The sequence below is a fragment of the Gopherus evgoodei genome, chromosome 8 (assembly GCF_007399415.2).
Source record: "Gopherus evgoodei ecotype Sinaloan lineage chromosome 8, rGopEvg1_v1.p, whole genome shotgun sequence".
Lineage (NCBI taxonomy): Eukaryota > Metazoa > Chordata > Testudines > Testudinidae > Gopherus > Gopherus evgoodei.
Window position 1 is genome coordinate 37,854,633 of NC_044329.1, and position 11,485 is coordinate 37,866,117.

General features: G+C 45.3%; 2 protein-coding genes across 2 annotated transcripts in view; both read right to left on the minus strand.

Annotated features, from left to right (window-relative positions):
* The window catches only part of LOC115656067, a 47,352-nt gene that overhangs the window by 28,009 nt on the left and 7,858 nt on the right, over positions 1–11,485 (minus strand). The window lies entirely within an intron of this gene.
* LOC115656070 (toll-like receptor 2) lies at positions 5,687–9,459 on the minus strand. The gene is made up of 2 exons (XM_030572348.1): positions 8,987–9,459; positions 5,687–7,477 (listed from the first exon to the last, which is right to left on the minus strand). The coding sequence occupies exon 2, from the start codon at positions 7,465–7,467 to the stop codon at positions 6,118–6,120; it is 1,350 nt and encodes a 449-aa protein (XP_030428208.1). The 5' UTR covers positions 7,468–7,477; positions 8,987–9,459; the 3' UTR covers positions 5,687–6,117.

Sequence of the window (11,485 nt, forward strand, 5' to 3'; positions counted from 1 at the left end):
AAGCAACTAGCAAAAGACACAAAAACTAACAGCAATTTTTAAAAGTACATCAGAAACAGAAAGTCTGCCAAACAATCAGTGGGGCTGATTAAGGTGCTAAAGGAGCACTCAAAGAAGACATAGCTATGCAAAGAAGCTAAATTAATTCTTTGCTTTGGTCTTCACTGCAGAGGATGTGAGGGAGAGTCCCACACCTGTGCCATTCTTTTTAAATGACAAATCTGAGGAATTGTCCCAGACTGAGGTATCTATAGAGGAGGTTTTGGAATAAATTGATAAATTAAACAATAAGAAGTACTAGGAGCAGATGGTCCCAAGAGGGAATTTAAATATGTAATTGGAGAACTATTACAAGTGGTATGTAGCCTGTTGTTTAAATCAGTCTCTGTACCAGATGATTGGAGGATAGCTAATACCCATAACACCCATTTTTAAAAAAGGCTACAGAGGCAATTACAGGCCGGTAAGCCTAACTTCAGTACCAGCCAAACTGACTGAAGCTCTAATAATGAACAGAATTATACGACACATAGATGAACACCATATATTGGGGAAGAGTCAATACAGCTTTTGTAAAGGGAAATCATACCTCACCAATCTATTACAATTCTTTGAGGGAGTCAACAAACATAGACATAGGTGATCCAGCTGATATTGTGTATTTGGATGTTCAGAAAGCCTTTGTCAAGGTTCCGTACCAAACATTTGTAAGCAAAGTAAGGAGTCATGGGATAAGAGGGAAGGTCGTCTCATGGATCAGTAACTGGTTAAAAGACAGGAAACAAAGGGTAGGAATAAATTGTCAGTTTTCACAATGGAGAGTGATAATTAGTGGGGTTCCCCCAAGGATTTGTACGGGGACCAGTACTGTTCAACATATTCATAAATGATCTGGAAACAGGGGTAAATTGTGAGGTGGCAAAGTTTGAAAATGATGCAAAATTACTCAACGCAGCTGAGTCCAAAGCTGACTGTGAAGAGTTACTAAGGGATCTCACAAAACAGACTGACTGGGTAAAAAAATGGCAGATGAAATTCAATACTAAGTGCAAAGTAATCCACACTAGAAAAAAATAGTCCCAACTGTACATAAAAAACAATGGGGTTTAAACTAGCTGTTATCACTCAAGAAAGAGATCTTGGAGTCATTGTGGCTAGTTCTTGAAACCATCTGCTCAATGTGCAGCGGCAGTCAAAAAAGCTAACAGAATGTTAGAAACCATTAGGAAAGCGATAGATAATAAGACAGAAAATAGCATAATGTCACTGTATAAATCCATGGTACGCTCACACCTTGAATATTGTGTGCAGTTCTGGTCACCCCATCTCAAAACAGATATATTAAATTGGAAAAAGTACAGAGAGGAACAACAAAAATGTTTAGGAGTATAGAGCAGCTTCCATATGGGGAAAGATTAAAAAGACTGGGACACTTCATCTTAGAAAAGAGAAAACTGGGGGGGAGGGGAAGATATAGTAGAGGTCTATAAAATCATGACTGGTAGAGAATGTGAATGAGGAAATGTTATTTACTCCTTCTCATAACACAAGAACCAGGACCCAATGAAATTAATAGAAGCAAGTTTAAAACAAACATAAGGAAATACGTCTTCACAGAGTGCACAGTTAACTGGTGGAACTGGTTGACAGGGGAAGATGTAACGGACAAAAGTATAACTGGGTTAAAAAAACAAGTAGGTAAGTTCCTGGAGGATAGGTCAATCAATGGCTATTAGCCAGGATGGTCAGAGATGCAACCCAATGTTCTGGGTGTCCTTAAAGCTCTGACAGCCGGAAGCTGGGACTCAATGACATAGGATGGATCACTCAATAAATTGCCCTGTTCTGTTGATTCCCCCTGAAGCATGTGACACCGGCCACTGTTGGAAGACAGGCTACTGGGTTAGCTGGGCCATTGGTCTAACCCAGTACTGCCATTCTTATGTTGCTGAAATGTATCCCAATGATTGTGAGGCTTTTAGCAGAGGATGCTGCAGCAATTCAGACACTGGAGCCTGTCAACCCAGTTAGAGCAGTCACTGGTGGTGTTATTACAGCCAGTTTCTAGGGCAGCAGTAAGAGACAAACAACTTCAATCCAGCACTCATTTATTATTAATGCTAGGTTTGGCATGTGACCTTCATGTACAATGGGGCTATGGTAAAAAGGGACTATATAAAACTGGCACCTTCCCACTCCACGGATCTGCTCCCTGGGCATCTCAGGCCCAGTCACTCAAGTCTCACTGCTATTTACCCTCTAAGAGCCACAGCAGCTTTGGGAGAGAGAGCAGAAGTCTATCCTTCTCGTGCATTATCAGCGACACTGTGTCATAAACAGATAGCTAGGGGTTAATGTCTCTTTCACCTGAAGCACCTGACCAGAGGACCAATCAGGAAACCGGATTTTTTCAACTCTGGGTGGAGGGAATTTTGTGTCTGAGTCTTTGTTGTCTGTCTGCCTGCTTTCTCTGAGCTTTGGAGAAGAAGTTCTGTTTTCTAATCTTCTGTTTCTAAGTGTAAGGACAAAGAGATCAGATAGTAAGTTATATGGTTTCTTTTCTTTGGTATTTGCATGAATATAAGTGCTGGAGTGCTTTGATTTGTATTCTTTTTTAATAAGGCTGTTTATTCAATATTCTTTTAAGCAATTGACCCTGTATTGTGTCACCTTAATACAGAGAGACCATTTGTATGTATTTTTCTTTCTTTTTTATATAAAGCTTTATTTTAAGACCTGTTGGAGTTTTTCTTTACTTCAGGGAAATTGAGTCTGTACTCACCAGGGAATTGGTGGGAGGAAGAAATCAGGGGGGAGAATTGTGTGTGTTGGATTTGCTAGCCTGATTTTGCATTCCCTCTGGGTGAAGAGGAAAGTGCCTTTGTTTCCAGGACTGGAAACGGAGAGGGGGAGTCACTCTGTTTGGATTCACAGAGCTTGTGTCTGTGTATCTCTCCAGGAGCACCTGGAGGGGGGGAAAGGAAAAAGGATTATTTCCCTTTGTTGTGAGACTCAAGGGATCTGGGTCTTGGGGTCCCCAGGGAAGGTTTTTCAGGGGGACCAGAGTGCCCTAAAACATTCTAATTTTTTGGGTGGTGGCAGCAAGTACCAGGTCCAAGCTGGTAGCTAAGCTTAGAGGTTTTCATGCTAACCCCCATATTTTGGACACTAAGGTCCAAATCTGGGAATAAGGTTATGACACACTGCCAGCTCCATTCCATTTGCAAACTCTTCCCTCCCAGGGGCACTGTAAGCAGCAGAGGAATGGGGGGCTTTCAGACAGTCAGTGCAGCTGGATTCCATTCCAGAGAGCAGCCATCCACTTTCAGTCTGGACTGCTTTTATTTTAGGTTAATCAATAACAAGGAAGTATAAAGTAAAGTCCCATGAGAGAGCCCCCCACTCCCCGGGTGTGCCCCTGTACTCCTCTACGACACACTGCCCTGAGCTGTATGTGCCAGCCCAGATCCTCCAAGGTTCCAGATGCCTACCTTCATCAATTTCTATGGGAGTTAGGCATCTAAACACTAATGGCTCCCTGTCTCTGTAGACAGCAGAGGCCTTGGAGGCAGTACACAAAAAGAAAGGCATAATAGTCAACGAAATAACCCATGCACTGACAGTTGGAAAAATAATTGCTTGACTTGTAAAGCGAGTCCATTGGGCCAAATTCTGCTCTCATTACTTGAGTGTAAAATGTGGAGTAAGTCAGTGTACCTGAGAGCAGAATCTACTTCCTTTATTATAGCTAACACTAATGCCTTGTCCCCACACAAGTTGTACCACTTTAACTATACTAACATAGTGAATGTGTATAACCCCTGTGACGGGTTGGATCACAGAAACCCTCTAGGGAACAGCCAACTGATGTGCCAAGACTACTTCTGCCCCTGCTTTTCCTGCCAGCCCAGGACCCCAGCACCCTGTCTTGCCGAGCCAGACACACTCGTCTCCTCCAACACAGATCCAGGGTCTGAATTACTTGCCCCAAAGCTGCAGACTTAACTGAAAGCACCTAACAGAAGTGTTCTTGTCTTTAACACTCAGATGCCCAAGACCCAGTGGAGTCTAAACCCAAATAAATCCGTTTTACCCTATATAAAGTTTACACAGGTGAACTCATAAATTGTTCGCCCTCTATAGCACTGATAGAGAGATATGCACAGCTGTTTGCCCTCCCAGGTATTAATACATACTCTGGGTTAATTAATAAGTAAAAAGTGATTTTACTAAATACAGAAAGTAGGATTTAAGTGGTTCCAAGTAGTAACAGACAGAACAAAGTGAATTACCAAGCAAAATAAAATAAAACACGCAAGTCTAGGTCTAATACAGTAAAAAACAGAATACAGATAAGATCTCACCCTCAAGATGTTTCAATACATTTCTTTCACAGACTGGATGCCTTCCTAGTCTGGGCACAATCCTTTCCCCTGGTGCAGCCCTTGTTCCAGTTCAGGTGGGAGCTAGGGGATTCCTCATCATGGTTGCTCCCTTTTCTCTGTTCCACCCACTTATATCTTTTGCATAAGGCGGGAATCCTTTGTCCCTCTGGGTTCCCCCCACCTTCTCAATGGAAAAGCACCAGGTTAAAGATGGATTCCAGTTCAGGTGACATGATCACATGTCACTGTAAGACTTCATTACCCACTTGCCAGCACACACATATACAGGAAGACTTACAGGTAAAACAGAGTCATCTTCAGTCATTTGTCCTGGTTAATGGGAGTCATCAAGATTCCAAACCACCATTAATGGCCCACACTTTGCATAATTACAATAGGTCCTCAGAGTTATATTTCATATTTTTGTTTCAGATACAAGAGTGGTATATTTCTACAAATAGGATGACCAAACTCAGTAGATTATAAGCTTTGTAATGATACCTTACAAGAGACCTTTTGCATGAAGCGCATTCCAGTTACATTATCATATTTTCATAAAATCATATAGAGTGCAATGTTACAACCCCAGCAGTGGAGGCAGTGATCCTAGTATAAAGGTGCTTATGCTGGTCCAGTTTATTCCAGTATGGGTCGGGGAATAAGCTACATCAGTATAAGCACATTTATACCCACTACAACTGTGTCCACTGTTGTAGTGGGTTGTAGAAGCTGTACCAGTATGATTATATTGGTAAAAAAACAAAACAAAACAAAACAAAAAATGCCTTTAAGCAATCTAGTAAATTCTATCTGGACACAATGTGTGTGTAGAGCTGGCCCAAGTGAATAGGGCAGAAGGGAGGACATTCAATCCCTCCTGAAAACACTGGAGGCAGCTGGGAGACAGAGGAATTCAACTAACTTGTGGAGGTTACAAGCTAGAGAGTCTGCTTGAATAAAGAATTCAGTCTCCTCTTTCTGGCTTGCTCACTCTGCTCCAGGATCTGCAATCCAACATGAATGGGGAACCCCATAACATCAGTGGGGCACAGTTACTTTTCTAATCACATCTGCCAGCGGCAGCTCTAGGCACCAATGCTCCAAGCGTGTGCCTGGGGCGGCAAGCCGCGGGGGGCACCCTGCTGGTCCCTGCAAGGGCAGCAGTCAGGCAGCCTTTGGCGGCTTGCCAGCAGGAGGTCCACTGGTTCCGTCGATTTGGCGGCAATTCAGCAGCGGGTACGCTGAAGCTGTGGTACCGGTGGACCTCCTGCAGGCATGCAGCCAAATCCACAGGACTGGGGACCTCCTGCAGGCAAGATGCCGAAGGCTGCGGACTGCCATGCTTGGGGCGGCAAAAAAGCTAGAGCCACCTCTGACACCTGTACTTTAAAGCGATGCCAAAAACCTATCTGGTACCTCAGATGTCTGCAACCATCCAGCATATGATCCCCACAGAGCGGGGAGGGGGGCCAGTGCTCAGGGGTTCCCTCCTGAAGGAACGACCTGAACTTGATGTCTCTGTCAATTTAATCCTGGGGAGCTGGCTAGAGATCTGCTCTTCCTAGCCCACTAGGCTGGGTGGCAGCCCCAGGACAGCCTGCTCCCTCAGGCAGCAGTGCTTTAGTGCAACTTGGTCATCAAGATCATATGCATTTGCAAGCAGTGATGTCCTTCAGCCCCTGTCCTGCCTTGTGAAGGACAGAGCCTTTGCTGTGAAAGGCTAGCTACTGGCTTAGCCAGACCGTGCTTTACGTCTGGCAAAGCAAATGATCCCAGCCAAGCAGCTCAGTACAAGAAGTACAGTGACAGGAATTATCACAATGGCCTTGTTGCACTGCAGCACTGAAGCAGGCACATTCTTCACCAGCATGCCCTGGTAGTGAGATGGGGACTCACACGCATAGTTCTGAGGCCAGTCGGGCATCAAGGACTCCATGCTCGCCAAGGCCTGGATCTCACTGGCACCTGCACATGAACAGTTGTAGGGATTCCGACCTGCCCTTAGGCTCTGCAGGTGTCTCAGAGATTGCAGCTCATCCCTTGGGAGGTGCGAGATCAGGTTTCCATCTAGACTGAGGACTTCTAAAGCAGGATAGTTCTTGGCTGAGGGGACAGCATGCAGCCTGTTGTTGGACAGGTGAAGTTTCTTCAGGAAGGGGAGTGCAAGATCTAGAGCATGAAGGTTATTGGAACTCACATCTAATACTTCAACATTGGGGGGCAGAGGCAGGGTGATATGATCTAAGCCTGTGTTGGACAAGTTGAGGATATGGAGGGATGGCTGCCACTGACATGAGGAGGAGGGGATAGCCAGTAGGTCATTCTGACTCAGGTCTAAGTGGACGAGCTTCTTCAGATGGTGCAGCATTTCACACATGGTGTGGAAGGAGCTCAGATTGTTGCGATGGAGTTTTAATACTTGGAGTTGTGGAAAAGCCCCCTGGCAAAATGAAGGCCTCATGCTCTGGTCCTGCAGGTGGTTTTCTGACACATCCAGATAGCGTAAGTTTCTGAAAACCTTGCCAATGCTGCATGGAATGTAGGTGACCTGAGACTGTGTCACAGTCAGATTCTGCAGGGTCTCCAGCCACCTACTCAGGTGGGTGAAGTCTTTGTCTCTGTTAGCCAGGGAGGCGGAGGTCACGTTATGAAAGCGTAATGAGGAGACAGGTAGAATCAACCTGTCCATCTGGAACCAGCTGGCATTTCCAAGGAAAGTGCAGCTTTCAAACTCGATATCTGTAATACGCATGTAGTAAGTGAGCTTCATGACGGCTGCCAAGAGAACCTCTGGCACAAGGAGATCTCCAAAGACAATCTTGGTCACCTGCAGCGTCTGTAGAATGTCAAGCACTGGTTGCTGTACTGTGTTTGATGCAAAACCTACATATTTCTCCAAGTTTCCTCCTCGAAGCTCAAAGACAAAGGCAGGTAAGCATTGAAAGAGGGTTCCCCCATTTTCCAGATCCAAAAGGGAGCAGGTGCAGGGACCTTGGGACTTATTGAAGGAGCAGTCACCCACTACCTCAGAGAGTTTCAGTCCTGTGAGCAGGATAACCACAAACAGCTGAGTGATGTGCATGATGAATAGCCTAGAAAACAGAAGAGCAAGAGTAAAGCCCAGGCCTTTGCTGTTACAGAGCATGAAGCCAATGGGAGGAAAGGGGTGGTCCCCATAGCCTTTGCTCCATGCAATACAAGCACCAGAACAAGGCTAGGATCATTCACAGCACATTGCTCCTCAGTCCAGTATTGGGCACCAATAGAAGTGCACGTGAGCATTCCCCCTGCACAGCAACCTCTGGGAGAGAATGAGGGTGGAAGAGAGCTAGATGAAAGCGAGTCCAGGCTTCGGTGAGAGCTACTGCCTTGGACTCAGGGATTGATCTGCTGCTTGCTGGTGCTGCTGGAAAGCCTCAATGCTGAGTAGGTTTTAGTCAGCTCCTTCTACCAGTAATGGAGTGCTTATTCAGTGAGTGCTGTTAGCTCAAGCCATCTCCAAGGCACTGGGATGAAGGTAGGTGGCCTCTATTACTAGTCATGCAACCTGTCAGTGATGTGACACCACATGAAACCCTGGTCCCATTCAAATCCAGGGCAAATCATCCATTGGCTACAATGGAGCTTACAACATCAGTCTCACTTGGAAGCCAACAGAGCTAAGCTGAGGATCTGGCCCCCCGAGTTTTAGGAGATGTCACAGCCAAGCCCAGAGATGGGTCAGAGCCACAAAGTTCAGGCCTGGATCCAACTTCAGATTTGCCCAAAGGCAGAAGCTACTCAGCAAAATGGTGTTTCTAGTTACATTGTATCTTCATGAGGATTCTTGCCTAGATCTGGTTTAAGGGCCAGCAGTGATTCCTCATTCCCCCCCCCCGCCCCAGTGAACGTGTAGCAGCCAGTGGAGGAGAGTCGGTATTTCACCTCAGACAAAGGCTGTTTCTCTTCACAGGCAGAGCTGTTCCTCACTCTGCCAGCAGCCCCATTTGGATGGGAATCTGCTCATCTCCCACCCCTCAACGATCCCCCCCAGCGAAGAAAGCTGCTTTGTCCCACCCAGTCATGAAGGACTTCTCAGCGCTCAACTGCCAGATTGAATCCTATGCATCGGAGGAGGCTGCGACATCCTAGGCTGGGGAATCTCCTCCTATGAAGTGCCCCGGCAAACCCAAGGGCACAGCAGGGGGAGATGTTAGAAATGGCAAATCACACAAGAGAAAGTATGGTCTAGTGGTCAGAGCACAGGACTGGGGGTCAGTGACTCCCTTCTTTTATTCAAAGCTCTGACGGTGACTCAATGTGCAACCTTGAGAAGGTTAGTTCACGTCTCAATACCTGTTTCCCTATCTCAAACTGGAGTTCTAACAACTACCAACCTCATGGGGAGTGGTGAGGGATCATTCGCTATAAACTGTGGGGTTTGGTTATTCTATGTGACTGAGTGACCCTGATCAGGACTGTTGATGGGCAGTCCAAAAAGTGCCAGCAGTTAAAGGGTTAAAGCTGGTAAAGAATGCTTTGTTTGTTTTGCAGAGGTGCATTTCTGGGTGCCCCTGCATGACTGGGGAAGTGATCACATTTCATCAGCATTATAGACTCACCTGCAATATTTTCCTGCCAAGGAAGCAGCTCGATTCCTTTAGCTTTCAGGGCGTCCTTAAGATGTCAGTGGTTTTCTCTTGTGAGCAGCTTGGGACCCTCCTTCACTCAAAACCCTTCACTAACCGCTACTCACTGTCAGACAGAGTTTCCCAGTTGCTTCTTCTTTTTGCACAAATCTATTCTGTTTCCTGAAACAGAACTGCAGCTGGGAAATACTAATGGGTGTAAGGCATTTCATAATCCTACCCAAATCCTCCACGCCCAGAATGCTGTCTGGATCAGCAGTAGGTCTGCCCAAGCCACGGAAAGGGGGAGAACTGGGTTTCCTGTGCTCCAGTTGCCCAGAAAGCTAAGGAAATCCTGCTTTGGTTTCTTTATAGCATGCTGCTCCTCTGAAAAGTACCTCTGTCCAAACGGCATTGCACGCTTCTAGGTTTGTCTGACTCCAGATCCAGTCTGCTCCAGTTGCATGTAAATAGGTAGTTTTTCTAAGTGCTAGCCCTGCAAACTCTACCAAGGGGAACAAGGAGACAAGTGGGGCTCATATATGCATCATTGCCAACTAACCATGAGCCATCTGCGGTGAATTATAGGGGCCACCAAAACTGCACCTTGACTTAAATTACCTCGACTGGGTCAGGGTTTCCTGGTGATGATGTACCCAAGAGCATAGGCGCTGACTCCCTGGGTGCTCCAGGGCTGGAGCACCATGGGGAAAAATTAATGGATGCTTTGCACCCACCGGCAGCCAAGTTCCGCCCCCCGCCTCCTTCTCCCTTCCCCCCACGAGCGCACTGTATCCCTGCTCCTCCCCTCCCCTCCCAACGCTTCTGCCCCCTAAGCCATTAATCACACTGTTAGCAGAGTTTAAACTAGGGCTGTCAAGTGATTAAAAAAATTTATCGTAATAGCACGATTAAAAAAATTAATCATCATTAATCGCACCATTAATTATAGAATACCATTCATTCAAATATTTTTGGATGTCTTCTACATTTTCAAATATATTGATTTCAATTACAACACAGAATACAAAGTGTACAGTGCTCACTTTATATTTACTTTTGATTACAAGTATTTACACTGTTAAAAATCCCAAAAGAAACAGTATTTTTCAATTTACCTAATACAAGTACTGTAATGCAATCTCTTTATCATGAAAGTTGAACTTACAAATGTAGAATTATGTAAAAAAAACCAACTGCATTCAAAAATAAAACCATGTAAAATTTTAGAACCTGCAAGTCCACTCAGTCCTACTTCTTGTTCAGCCAATCACTCAGACAAACAAGTTTGTTTAGATTTGCAGGAGATAATCCTGCCCACTTCTTGTTTACAATGTCACCGGAAACTGAGAATAGGTGTTCTCATGGCACTATTGTAGCCAGCATCACAAGATATTTACAAGCCAGATGCACTAAAGATTCATATGTCCCTTGATGCTTCAACCACCATTCCAGAGGACATTTGTCCATGCTGATGACAGGTTCTGCTTGATAACAATCCAAACCAGTGCGGAACGATGTATTTTCATTATATGAGTCAGATGCCACCAGCAGAAGGTTGATTTTTTTTTTTTGGGTGGTTTGGGTTCTGTAGTTTCCGCATTGGAGTGTTGCTCTTTTAAGACTTTTGAAAGCATGCTCCACACCTCGTCCCTCTCAGCTTTTGGAAGGCACTTCAGATTCTTAAACCTTGGGTCCAGTGCTGTAGCTATCCTTAGAAATCTCACATTGATACCTTCTTGGACTCAGAAGCGATACAACATATTCAGCAGGGGTAGCCTCTCTCTGCCATAAGTGAAGATACAAATCCCTGACTGATGTAATTGAAAGACTCACGTATGATGAGAACATTTACTGGCAAATGCTAGAAATAACATGAAATAGCCATAGCACCATAAACATAGAGCAAACAGCTAGTGCCCTTCCCTAATGATCACCAGTGGTGAGGGCGAATTTACTTGAGAAAAGAGTTTAAAGGCATGAATCAAATCCCTCAGTGATAGAGTCCCATAGTCACTATTTGGACTAGAAACTCTTGGGAGGAGTGACACAAATAACACCAGGCTAGCAGGCAGCACCATAGACTGTGCGGTTCACCAAAGGAGCCCAGGAAAAAAAGCAGAAAGTGGAGTGCAGCACACAATTCCCTAACGTGTTCTCTGGTGAAGCCTCCTGATCTACATCCCCAGGGCTCCCTTGACCAACACAGTCAGGGCCCACCATGTCCAGGGGTCCTGTCCCCTGGCAGCCCCTTTTGTGTTTCAAGGGAAACACAGAGCAAAGGGTAATTTAAAGGGCCTCTCCTGCCCATCCAGGCAGTTTATCCACAGTAAAAATCCTCCATCTAGCTCACAGGTCAGATCTTTAGCATGAGTATTCCTAGAGAGAATGTGTCTGACCAGTTGCTTCTTAGTGGCTCTTTAGTGAACAGGAGAGGTGGGGATGTTTGGCACCAGGTACAGGATGTCTCTTGAAATATCCTTTTTCCCAACT